At 40.4% G+C, this 13,655-nt stretch overlaps 1 protein-coding gene across 17 annotated transcripts in view; it reads right to left on the bottom strand.

Moving 5' to 3' along the window:
* LOC130150074 (melanopsin-like) overlaps positions 1 to 13,655 on the bottom strand; it is a 49,941-nt gene that overhangs the window by 15,784 nt on the left and 20,502 nt on the right. For 14 of the 17 annotated variants that reach the window (XR_008822113.1, XR_008822114.1, XR_008822116.1 and 11 more), the window contains 6 exons: positions 10,064 to 10,206; positions 7,599 to 7,732; positions 5,857 to 6,060; positions 5,273 to 5,444; positions 3,367 to 3,522; positions 2,132 to 2,239 (listed from right to left, as the gene is read on the bottom strand). Coding sequence is in view for 13 of the 17 variants with exons in the window: in XM_056340681.1 (XP_056196656.1) it covers positions 2,132 to 2,239; positions 3,367 to 3,522; positions 5,273 to 5,444; positions 5,857 to 6,060; positions 7,599 to 7,732; positions 10,064 to 10,206 (917 nt within the window). In the remaining 4 variants the exon portion in view is untranslated. Of the gene's footprint in view, positions 1 to 2,131; positions 2,240 to 3,366; positions 3,523 to 5,272; positions 5,445 to 5,856; positions 6,061 to 7,598; positions 7,733 to 7,846; positions 8,010 to 10,063; positions 10,207 to 10,507; positions 12,167 to 13,655 lie in introns of those variants that run through there. The other 3 variants (XM_056340654.1, XM_056340752.1, XM_056340663.1) reach the window with 3 other exon arrangements.

Genomic DNA, 13,655 nt, shown 5'->3' with positions numbered 1-13,655 from the left:
ACCACATGCTTGAGTCATCACGGGGCACCCAATGTTACTTCTTTTCCTGACTGGATGACTCCTAAGTCTATGAAATGCCTTCACAACAACTCCATAAACACTTCTCTTGTTGATACGTCTAGAAATATAAATTAGGAAGCAGGAAAAAATGAAACAAAACACTTGTTAAGAGTGTGTCTGAAATCCTGTTTCAGACTTCAGCCTTTTTCTTAATAAAGTCTTACTTATAAAAGCCAAGGCTGATAGGAAAAAGACTAATTGAAGCAGTTGGATGTATAGTAGCTGCTTTGAAAACACTCACTTGACCTTGCAAAATTACTGTAAGGAATCACCAAACATAATACCTTTGGATCAGAAAAAAATAACAGGTTCATAATGCATCAGCCAGACATGCAAAATTTGTCATTCAACTTCCACAAGCTCTCAGAGATTAGTCATTGCCCTGTTCTAAACCAAAATGCTCCACAATCTTCAAAGAATAAGATGGACTGAGGTTTTTGGAGGATGCGAGATGGTGTTAATTACAATAGCAGACATATTCAAACAAAATACGTATTTTCACCATTTCTGGGTGTATTGCCACTGGCCTTACGACTTTAAACCACCACACGACTGTTCATCAGACATTCAAAAAAAATGAATTCAACTTCCAGCTCCCAGATCCTATTCTTCAGGCAATATAAGTTAGCAGCTTTTCCCCTTCTTGGGCGAGACAAACCTCATACCAACGACTAACCCTGCCATCTAGTGGCACTTATACATTTATCACCACAGCATTGCCGTTTTGTCGGAACTTTTGATGCAGCATCCCTTTGTGGTAGATACACTTTGAAAGACTTGCAGAAAAATCTAAAGATATGCTGAATAGCAGCTCTGTTACAAGCATTTCTCCTTTTATAGAGTAAAGTCTTTTTTTTACCACCAGTGTTTAAGAAACACATTACATACAGCTATGGGAGGAAATTGCAAGCTTTGAGCTGTATCTTCTGTGTCAGCTATAGCTTCTTCTAAGTATACTGCTGTGAGTCATAAAGGTGAGAAAAAAAATATTTAGGAGCCTACATAATGCTGGAGATAGAGCTGAGAACACAGCGGAGTTGTATCCCTTTCCTTACATCAAACAAACAAAAAATATCTCAGAAAGCCACACACACACACACAAATATTTTTGCTGGATTTTTAGAAACCAAATATTTCAGAAGTTTTAACAGAAGTGACTGACTTTGCCAGCACTTGAACACATTTCTCAGGTGAAGCTGGGAGGACATTTCTAAATGAAATGTTGACTTCAGAAAAGTTTTAGCTTGCATAGCATCTGGGATGTGCAAGGTAAGCTTGTCCTTGCTTGAAACCATTCAGCAGAACACCATGCCAGCTTATTCCCTTGTAAAAGCATTTTGTAACTCCTTTTAGGACCACACAGCTGAAGACACAGTAATTCTTCATGTGTCAGTACTACGCATGCCTTAAGAGCAGGTGACCTTTCTGAAACACAAGGTGGTTCCTTCTCATGCTTTCCCTACATGTTGGGAAAGGCTGAGCTGGTCTCTAGAGGGCAACTGGGATATTCTAGAGAAGTTGTTAAAGGAGATTATAAAGGACATTCTTGTGCAAAGGGAAAGGTTTCTGATTCTTTGGAGGAGTGTCTTACATTCCCCTAATCTTGTAGGTTTCCCATCGGAAAGGTATGGAAATCTTTTTTTACAATACATTGTTACCTTTCTAATTATCTACTCTGTAGGAACAAGTTATCTTTATACTCTCCATCCCTTACTTTACTGCAGTCAGAGGGCCTGGATGAAAAGCAGAATTCATACCTTTCAGCTCAAACTCATTCACTGGCTGCAAGACACTTGAGAAGGAAATAAAAGGGCAAAGGGTTGTGAGGGTGAAGAAAGGTGAAGGGAGGGACTGTTCTCTGTTGGCCACCCCTGGGCTCCATGTCCAGTCTGGGATGCCCTGTACCGGGTGGACGTGGCGCAGGGTCTGACCACCCAGATCCCATCATGGGGTGGCCAGGGCAGGAGCACCGACTGCATGGGGTGAGGCTGAGGGAATGAGGGTAGTTCATTCATTGTAAAGAAACACATTTGCATGTACAGTTATACACATACCTATATGTTTACTGTACCTGTATCTTGGGTGAATTATTGCATATATGATGGGGTTGTAGATTGCAGAAGCTTTTGCAATAACTGCTGGCACAGATTTGGAATATGGTGTTAGGGTGTCGCCTCGACTAAAACAAAGCAAAAATATCACACACAGCTATGCCATGGATTAATATTAAATTGCTAAAACATAATACTCTTTTCAACTGGTTTTGTGCTGTGATCGCTTTATAAGAAATACCCCTGAAATGTTAATTCATTCAAATTCATTCTTTGCTCAGACGAAAGGCTTGCATTTGATAGTATGTACTTGGTTTCAATCATTTGGAGATGAAGGGCATGCAAATAATTAGTTATCTATTTAAGGATGACCAGGAACACAAAGAACCACCTTCCCTGTTTCTACACTAGGCAAAAAAACCCCAACAAACCAAAAACAAAACACCACCAAAACAACCCCTGTTGTGACCATCTGGGAAAAGGGAATGTCAACGGAAAAGAAAACAGCATCAAACCTAAAATTCCACGCTGCACAGTAATGGGTGTCAGTGACTCAGCTGCAAACGCTGCAGAAGGAAGAGAGGACTGGAAGCGGTTTGAAACCAATATTCTCCTCTTGTCATTAAGCTCCCAGAGTCAATCACATGTGATCAATGTCAGTGCAGGATAACCACAATTAATACAGAATAACAGAATGGTTTGGGTTGGAAGCAACCCTTAAAGACCATCCAACCTCTCTGCTGTGGGGACAGACATCTTTCATTAGATGAGGTTGCTCAAAGCCCCATCCAAACCGACCTTGAAATCAAGAACATGCACTGAGAAGACAACAGGTCCCTTTGAAGTGGAAAGCAGTTGGAGAAAGATGGAAGTTCAGGGTGAATATGAGGGAATATAAACTCTTTTCTGCCTTCTGTCAGAGGCAGCAGTGTACGGAGTAAGCTTCTTGAAAGAACAGGTATCAGGAGAGAAGAGGTAAACTCCTCCAATTCATACAAAGAAAGTATCATGGGGGAGAGAAAACAATGTGTACCAAAAATGCAGGTAGAAAATTATAATAGTTTTAAAATACATAGACAAATAGTCCCTTTTCTGGCTTTATCCACAAGGACATAGCGAAGAATGCAGTATCACCTCCAACGTAATAACTACTAAAAACCCTTTCAAAAGGGAGATCTGCTTCTTGTGGGTGACAGTACGAATCATATTTACATTTTAGAATAATACATGCTCTTTTGATTACATGTCCACTTACCCCGCCCAGGCAATCAAGGTGACACAAGCATATGGAGACCAGGACAAGACAAACACAATGATGACCACAAAAGCAATTTTTGCCAGTTTCCATTCATTCTTCATGGACTGAGAAAGGTAGGATTTCTGGCTGCAGGACCCCAGCCTTTGAACATCTCTAAGAGGGGGGGAAAATGCAGATATGTCAGCAGGAGGGAGAAAAAGTGAGGTGCACTATCTCTAATATGTTCTCAGCAATACGCAAAATGAAGCGGATTTAAACTTTCCTTGCTCTAATGCTTTTTTTGTTTTCTGATATTTAAAACTCTAGAAGGTAATTAATGAAATAAAATGGTCCCAGGCATTCTGTCTGAGCTTTGTTTACCTGTGGGACTGAGCCAGAACCCCTGGGACTAGAGGACGGGAATATCATACCCTTATCCTAACACAAGGAAGGTTTCGTGTTGGAAAGGTGAAGAAAATGGTACCCCTTGCCCTTCATTGCTTTCAGAGGTGGAGCGAACAGAGGCACAGCTGCAAGCAAAAATCAAATCTTACGGCTCTTGCTTTCCAAGGGAGGAACAGCTTGCAGAAATCCCAGCTGATGAGGTAACGTGAGCTGGAATTCTCTGAGGAACATGACCCCAAATGTTTATGGGGGCATTTTTACTTACTTGCACATTTATTCACTAGAATGTTAGTATTTTCAGGGGGGGGAGTACAACAGGCAGTCCTAATACTTTTACCAAAAAAATGTCCCACCAAATTGTCTTCTCACATCAGGTGAACATTTTTTATTTAAAAAAAAATGGTTTTATATAATTTGGCATAGAAATAACAACTTATGCATATCAGCATTGTTACATGAAGATATATTTCAGGCTGAAGACAGTAATTACCAGCCAGCAGGATAACAAACTCCTTCCTGGTGCACTGTGAACACACTTGTGAAGTGAATTTACTGTATTAGAGAGCAAAAGGCATAAAAAAAATCTTGCGGCCACTGTGCTTCACAGGTGTGCAGGACACCATTGTTATAAGCATGCATTATTTGCTCCTTCGCTTGGTACCAAATATGCATAACCAAAGCATAGTAAAAACCAGGACCAAAAACATAGAGTTCAGTAAGAACTTCACTTTAGGCTTGTAAAAATGGAATTTAGCTTTGTGAAGCCAAATGAATTCAACAAGTGCCTGCAGGCAGATGCAAAGAAAAATCATGTGAGCTGATGACTTGCAAGCAATGAGAAGGACCCACAGCTCCAGCTGGTGTTGGATCAGACCAAAGTCATGTGCTCATGAGGAGAAAATAACTGACAGAATGAAGTTACTTTACAGGGCTAACACCTGCTGATTTTTTTCCTTTTTTTCAAATATAGACAAAGAATTTGGAAAAAAATTGTCCTAACAAGCATAGCCAGATATTGTAAGTGCAGTTGTGATGCTTGAGTGAACCACAAGGTTTTCTGGGATGCCTGCCTTAAATAAAACTGTCAAAAAATATGAGGACAATAATATATTTACGGAGCAGCTCAAAGGCAGATGATGCCCCCATTGCTACATGCTGTTTATCATCCCTTGGGGCCAAAAATTGTGCTGGAATGCACAAGGACTGTGTTCCTTATATTGCAAATCTGAAATACAAATAATCCAAACTATTAAATTACCTGATGTAGTATTAATTATCACAGTCTGCAATAAGATTAGAACCACCAGAGACTTCTTTCCCTACTACAAAATATATACATCCATTCCAGTTTTTACATTGGCAAAATTATTTCTGCAGTTACAGCTGTTAATGATCTGCCACTTTACCTCCAATTTCAATTCAGATTAATTTTTCATTCAGATTTTTCTGCAGCTAAAGAAATTGAGAAAATCTTCTAATACAAGAAAAGGAGATTTACTTATTTCACTACATTGCTTACCTGCCAGTACGTCTTATGGCCAGGAACATAGATAAATAACAATGGAATATTATTATCAGGGGAATAAAAAAAACGCAGCAACACAAAATCATGGTGTAACTTCTGTTTGCAGGGGAGTAGGTTACATAGTCCCATGTACAGGATATCATCAAGCCCTCAGGCACATAGGAACCTATGAAATACATGGAATACATTATTCGCACATGCACCCAAAGCTTCTGCAGTTGCTGATCCAACAACTGAGCACTTCAAACAAACCCCGTACTGTATATGTAGTCTTAAAGAGTTATGCTGGCCATATGATACATGTGGTCTGAATGCAGAGAGGAGGTCCTGACTGCCAGACCCTCAGATACACCTAATACTCCATCTGCAATTTATTCTGCTTGAATATAACCTGGGGGTAGGGAGGAGGGTATCTGCACTGCAGTAGGTGCAGATATACAGTACAATGACAAGCCATCAGGTTTGGCTAGGCATTTCCCTGAGAACTTACCAAAAACCCCATTTTTTTTATGCCCCGAGCAAGGCTAAACCAGACCACGTAGGGAACACTAGAAGAAGATAGAGAGCAGACAACATACTCCACCCCAAGAGCGGAGCCACACTCCATCCAAGTGAGTACAGCCACACAAGAGCGATGATCTGCATGGTGCGTTTCTTTGAAGTCCACTGTATGGATCGCAGGGGTTTAGTGATCACAAGGTAGCGGTCAACAGAAATAGCTAATAAAGTCACCATTGAGGTTATTCCGAAGAGTGCCCCACAGAAAGCGTACAAATCACAGCCTGAAGCAGAAAATGGCAATGTCAGGGATTTTCTTAAAACACATGCATTTTTTTTCTCAGAAACTGACAAGATAAACCTCTTATTTTTTTCCTGGTTGAGGAGTTGAGGACTTCTCTCCCATTAGAAGAATTTTCTTAGCCTCACAATCTCATAGTTATTAAATGTTTATTAGAAAAACCACAAATACTAGTGAAATACAAACCTATGTATTTAAAAAGTCCTACTCCACTGCGGGCTGCAACTGGGAACCTTTTGTCAATGGAAAACTGCCTCAAAGAAAATCCAATCTAATTAAAATTACATTTTCCTGGACTGTTGCCCAATATATTGATCTTAACAGGCTGCAGCATGACAGATGGGTGTTTCAAAAAATGACTTTGTTTTATGTAGCTTAAAATGTAGAAGTGGTTTAAATTTGATGGCTAAAAGATCAGCTGCAAAACATAGCTCTGGCTCCTACAGTTCACAGCAGCAGTTTTAAAAAAATTGACAGTTTTTATGTGAAACTAGTTTTTTTCCCTCTTTGCATTCAGGCATTTTGGCAGAGATGAAAACTTGCAGAGTTATACTGCCCCTAATTTGATTCAGAAACCTGAGTCAGTTTTTGCGATGTCTCATTGTCATCCTGTGTGGTTATAGACAACAGCCCACCAGGAATGGGAGGCAGTCAAAATATCAAATTTAATCTTAAAGCATACTTCTACTTTATAAGCCTTTATTAGTAACCTGCAGTTAAGGACCACATCTTACTCAGCCCAAATCAATCCCATCATTTGTGGCAGCAGAATAATTTACACTGATTGCACCTAAGGGGTTGGGGCAAGACTAAAAATATCCTCAAACTAAAGAGCAGCCCTTCTGTGCCGCTAAATAATACATGGTCTCCAGGCTTGCTCCACCAATACACAGCCACTACTTGGTGCAAATTTTCACCCAATGATGTGATGAGCAGTACCAAGCAAAGCATCAAGCCTTCTGAGAAACTTGCTATACCTACATTTCAGCTACAATTTGAGCATGCATCGCCGTATCTTTCTTGCAGTTGGAAAGAAAGAACTTAAATTTGCAGACCTCTCAACTGGTTATTGTTATTTAAATCTCTGAATCAAATGTGACATTCCTAGAAGCATGCTATTGGCTATCAACATACGTGAGATTCCTAGAAGCATGCTAATGGATATCAACATACATTTCTAAAAAATATTAACTCCCTCTTAAACTAATACAAAGAAAAATATTTAGAACTTAATAAAACTTCTCTAGCCATCTTCAGCCATAACCTCTGCCCTTAAAAGCTAAACGGTAACATGATTACATGTTGATGTTGACTCCTCTCTTTCCAAAATAAGTAAGATGAAAGAATCAAACCTATAACACAAAACATGCGCTATCAAGCTGACTGATGATGTCAAGAACCGCGGCTGTTACTCAAGAATCTTGTGCTGCTGTCTCTACAGCACAAGCCAAGATTGTTACGCCTAAAATAGGTTGCAGACAGTGTAGAGTTGGTGATGTAAGTATTAATGTTGAAAAGTACCTATTTCTCCAAGTATCCACTTTCTGTGCAAGCTGTTGACAAAGCACATGGGTGCCTGAGAAGCTGACATCAGGAAGTCGCTCACAGCCAAATTCATTATGAAGTAGTTTTGGGGCGTCCTCAATTTCTTGTTGCTTAAAAACATGAGAAATAAGTGATGTAAAATAGACAAAGTGAACAGTTAACTTTATAACTTTGCTCACCAGCATAAACAACTGTTATCCAGGTTGGAATCAATAGTTACTTACAGTCAATCAATTGCTCATCATCAGTCAATTACTCCAGCTACAGATGTAGTCATTTCAAAATGACTGATAATAGCAGGGGGGATAAAACTGACTGTTTTTTCTTCAAACGGAGGAGAATTCCAGCTGTGTTGAAATACGTGGATTTGTTCAGAAGAGCAGTTCCCTATAAGCACAGTAACACTGAGCATGTCCTGCACTGCACAAGATCAGGATCTGAAGCAGGGTATTGAGCCAAAGAACCTGCTTTTGGGGAATTTTTAAAAGCCCCGAGCTGAGGAGTTGCCATATTACCACTAACTAAATGACCCTTTCCAAAGTGCTACAGCACAATCAGAGCATGCACAGAGATTTGAAAACAATGCCTTTGTTCATATACATCTCATAAGAGAACAAAAGCTCTCAGTTGCAGATGAACAGGCAACATTAAATGCCACAACAAGGAATGCGAAAGGGGCAGCCAGTCCGCAAGCAAAGTTAATCCAAAGATAAAAACCACCACTTCTAGGGTTTTTTCCACGGCATCTCACCACCTTATGTAGTCTCACTTCCTAGGGATATCTGGAGTTACAACCTCTTCGGAAACTTTCAGCTGGCATTCAAGATTACCCTTGGCTCTGGCTAAGAGGAATAAAGATACTGGTAACATGATAAAGAACCTCTTGCTTTTACTTGGTGTTATTTGGTTGAAAATGCCTTTGTCGCTCTGATCAAATACTATGTCCCACCAGGAAAGTTAAATTAATTTGTGAGTTTGGCTCACCCAAGTCTACCTTAAAACTGGCATTTTTGAAGGATATACTGAGAGGTGTAATACTCAGCTAGTAGTACCTCAGTGTTAACCACTGTATTGGTTGCATGGTGAAGTTCAGACCTTTGATACCTAGAGTTTGAATTCAGGACTTTTCACAGTGTTAGGTACATATAATACAAAAAGAGGTGACTTTGCACACCCTGTGAGACACAGGGAGGAAGCCGAATTTTATAAATAGCTTTGTTCTTGCAACCTGCATGTAGTAATTCTCAATAGTTAGAAATAATTGTTTCTTTTCCCCCAAATGCCTCCTTCAGTGTACAAAGTTGAACAACTGAGGCCTTTCTGATGTGCCTTAAAATACTGGTATCTGCAGCTAACATGAATTTCTTTCCTCAAGCTGATAAAGAAATAATGAAAAAGAAATTGAGAAAGCCATCTTAATGCTGTTGCAATTCTAACAAAATCTTGGGTTTTGTAACTGCCTGCAACAACTGGGTGAGAGAGGGTGCAGAGTTCACGCCTTTACATGTGCTCACCTGTCTGAAGGTTTTTGTACTTTGGCAATTTAATGCTTTTATTACACCAGCTAAAAATCAAATTTCAAGAGAAATGGAGAGCTTGCACTGCATTTCAAAAACCACGATCGTATCTACAGTTGCAGGGAATTCAGTTTCTCCTCTTTCTCATATTAAAAGCCAGCTATTCAAAACAACTAAACTAACCTATTCATCTTAAACATTTAACAATAGGGAGCTAATGCTTGATTCATAACCCCACCAGTGTTTCTAGCATTGTAAGCATGATGACAGCAAGCAGTGAGTGAGAAGGATATTAAAATCCAGCTTATATCCCAGTGAGTGTGGGACAGAAGGAGGCTATTTATTTTTTCCATGAGATTTCTGCATACTCTAGCTGCAGTAGCTTTGGCTGTCTATTACACTGTCAGAAGCCAAGCGAGCATACAAACTGACAGAAATCCTATGAGCTGCCTGAAGCAGGGAATACACTGATGGCATGAACTTATGTAGCATATTGCTTTCTTGGTCCATCCAGGACATCTGGGCTGCTGGGAAGAGCATCAGTTTTTGTCAAGTGTTTCTGCACATTCTAGAGAATAAGTGAAGAAGCCTGCAACAGGGAGACTGAGGTTTCTGCCATTAAAAGTATTAAACTCCTCTTTAAACTTTCATTTGGAATTGTTTCTCAAACAAGGTATTTATTTTCTCATTTTCTTTGATTCCTTAAAACATAAGTAATTTACACTGAGGTTATCAGTGTTGTGCATGGATGTATGGGGGGGGGGGGGGGGGGGGGCGGGGGGATGGTTGCCTTTCCCCACTACTTATTGCCATCAGCCTTTGCTTGGAGATATAATCCAAGAGGGAACCAATGCAGAACATCTGCACACAGGCACACATGAACCTCAAGGCCAGTCAGATTAACCGTAAAAGGAAGTTTTGTACCTGTAAAATGCGTAGAGGACTAGGAGGTTTCCAATGATGCCAATGAAGCCAATAATGAGCACACATGTTCCTACGGTGTAAAGAACATAGTCAGGGATCTCTGCCTTGGTCACAGCGTGTGGCTGGGTGCCCATGTTCAAAACCTGAATGGAAGACAGAGGGAAAGGAAAGCTTAGCCCATTCAGGACCCATTCCAGGGGACATGGGCTCAGCCTGTTGAAGCAAGGCAAAAAATTCACTTCCACAGTTCACGCAAATCAAATACACGTCCCTGAGCTCTTTCCACATCCCTGTAATCAAGTTTCCCTCAAGTAGCCTTCATGACTTTAACAGTACATATTTATATTTTAAAAACATCAACAGGGAAAATAGAGTGGAGAAAAGTGCTAAAGCAGTTATGATGATGATATGAAAAAGGCAAAGATGTGCTAGCATAAAACTCACTCTGGGTAGCTGCTGCACTTCGGGGTGCAGAGCTAGCTGATGACACAAACTTGGATTCAACATGGAATAGCTTGTCATACTTAGGTTTTATTAGGACCACTGGTATCAAATCCCACACTTAAAAACATTGAATTCCATGGGTCTCCCCAAGCTTCCTATCCACTAATTTACAGTGCTGCAAACCTGGGAATCCCTGTGGAAAAGGTAGGATACAGAGGTAAAACAGCAGCAGTAACATCACCTGTGTAAGAACAAATACATTCTATAGTCCTGATACTTCTTTCACTGCTCTTTATCTCCAGCACATGAATAAAACCCCACCAACTCTCTACATTGGCGTTTGGGTTTTTTTTTAAACAAATGCATATTTATCACTGGCTAAATTCAGCAGCAGGGCAGCCTACAGCTAACCCACTCAGCTCTCATTAGCATTATTTACAAGAAGAGTCTGAATTGCCTGATGGAGATCCTTATTTACCAAGTCAGAAGCAGCTAAGCAATGCAGAGCGCTCACACACATGATCAGATCTGGACAGCTTAGTCAAAGGTATGGCACCTTGTCACAGCTGAGGACCTGCTTTGCATTGCCATGTTTTGCCACTGTACAGCTCAGCCAGTGTGGGGTATGGGAAAAGGCTGATACGGGTCTGTGGAAAAGGAGCTAGGTGATAGAATAGGTTCAAGATTATAACTATTACCCCACTGTAGTATTTAAGCAGCCATTTGAAAATGGTGGGAACAGACTTTCCCGCACCCCCCCCTTTTCCACCCCGCTCTGTTGCTAGCTCCTAATCTCCCATACCGCAGTTTCTTCCTTCTACCTTCTATTACACCTTACTCACCTATGAAGTGCACATACTACAGGTCTTTCCTTGTACAACAGTTCTACCTGTGGGCATTATCCCCTTCGCTGTGTGGTCCCATTGTGGGTACTCCCCAGGGCAGGTTGGCATTCGGTGGTTGGGAGCACCCGATGAGATGCATCACACACCCTGAGCATCTGCAAGAGTGGATCTGGAGCAGAAATGCTGACAGCAAAGCTCCTGGGACTGAAGCGATGCAGTAAATGGTACAAAAGCTATGGCTTCAAAACAGAAAGCTGATTTCAAGCCTTATCAGCCATTTGACAGATGCTACCACAAATGTGACACTTCACCAAAGGTAACATCACTGTAAAAGCAGAAAAAAATGAAAGGGAGTGTCTGCTGGTGGCTGGCTGCACGGGAGGACTGTCAATGCTATTCCCAGTGGTTAGGCAGCAAGAAATAATGTCACCCTGTGTAGCACTTACCCTTGAAGAAGGTGTGAGAGTATAAGGGCAGACAGCACTCGGAGAGGTGGCCCAGAGGGGAAATGCTCAGTGGCACCAGGCACAGACGGTGCTGTGCTCTCAGAGTGGGGCTGCCTGGGCACGCAAATTAACCCTGTTAAACTCCTTTCCTCTTCCCTCAAACCTAATCTTCTTAGCAGCACGCGTGCACTACATCGGAACCCTGCCTCATTTCTGGCAATGCATACCAGAGAGGCTAAACCGCAGAGAAAGGAAAAGGATCCCTTTTTTTCTTCCTTTCCAGCTTATCTGTTAGGCATGCTCAGGATTTATCCCTATATAGAGGTTTATTATGTAGCGGAGTATTATATAAATGTAATTCAGGGCAAGCAGTACTTGTCGGTCATATGCATTATGCTTTACTTCACCATATGGGAACTCACTGCTGCAGAAACTCATTTGAGAAATGGACTATGAATTTCACACCCAAAGGTGTCTTGCTTTATCCCTCTGCCGAAGAGAAGCTGAATTGGACGTTTTGGCCTGGTTTATTCAGTTAAGGGTGGTAAGCTGTGTCAAAAGCTGAAAAAAGTCTTCTGACACATTTCTAAGCTGAAATTACAGTTTGCTGGCAATACTGGCTGAAATGTAAAATATTGATGCTTACAGAGTGGAATTTGGAAAGCAATAAATACCGGAGATTACACAGAGCCTGCAATCTCAGCGAGAAGCTGAAGTGAGGGATGTTTAGATTACACAGCCCTTGTAGAAGTCATCATGCTTTCAACGGAGTTCATAAAAAACTACGATAATTTTTGCTGTAATGTTAATAGCAGTAAGAACAGCTTTAAGATCTGAATGAAAAGATGACTATTACTCACTCTGTTGGTGTTACCCTGGGACAGCAGGATGTGGCAGGCATCCAGCTGTATGAAATGTGGCAAGCTGATAAAGACAGAAAACCATTCTTACACTGCAATTTGGATCCAAGAAGATAAATGTGCATATCTATGTGTGCGTGTATATATATATTTCAACAGAAAAACCTGAACTCTGATAAAAAATAATTTAAACTAGTGGACATTTTCTACATAAAACAGTACAAATAGCTGCAAGCTAATCAAATAGAATTTATACCTCATTTAACTCACAATTTATTTCACTACTTTGGCATAATTTCACAATAGAAAAACAAAAATAAAGATTTAAATACTCTTAAGGTTGAGAATTTAAAATCTACTCTATTGAACAAATGCTGCTTTTCTAATACAGACCTGTTCTTGGACAGAAAAACACAAAAATGGAAACAAACCATCAGTATCATCAAGGCTTTAAGATATTCACAACATCTAAGATTTTTCTCTTTTCCTAGAGTATCACCTTTGAGAAGCTGGCCTTTTTGGCAATTTTGATTTACAAACTAAATACTCGCTAACGTCAATATTTTTCTGTATGAAGATGAGGCCCGGAAATATGAAAAAAAATGTCTAAGCTTGGTGATGAGCTCTAATGAGAAGCTGTTTTTTGCTGATGTTCTCAAAAGCTGTTACTTCACGCATTTTTGGGGTACTTTTAGTTTCTCCCAAGTAATAAGAATAAAATTAAACTATAGGAGACTATTCCAAGTTGCTGTCACACTTTCCAAAACAAGAAAACCCAAATAACTATTACAAATCTTTCCAGATGACTTGTTAAGCAGGGCAGCAGCTAAGTAAAACAGGTTGCATTTGCCATTGTCACTGCTGAGTCTTACCAGGTTATGTCTGTATTAGCTTTTCTCTTAGCACCAAAATGATGTATGGTCAATGACAGCTGGTATGAATCAGCAAAAAATCAGTTTATAGTAGTGGAAGGGTCCTGTCATTTAGACTTGGTAAA

The sequence above is a fragment of the Falco biarmicus genome, chromosome 1, assembly GCF_023638135.1.
Source record: "Falco biarmicus isolate bFalBia1 chromosome 1, bFalBia1.pri, whole genome shotgun sequence".
NCBI lineage: Eukaryota > Metazoa > Chordata > Aves > Falconiformes > Falconidae > Falco > Falco biarmicus.
The sequence above is the reverse complement of the archived record's forward strand: the minus strand, read 5'-3'. Positions and strand labels throughout refer to the sequence as shown.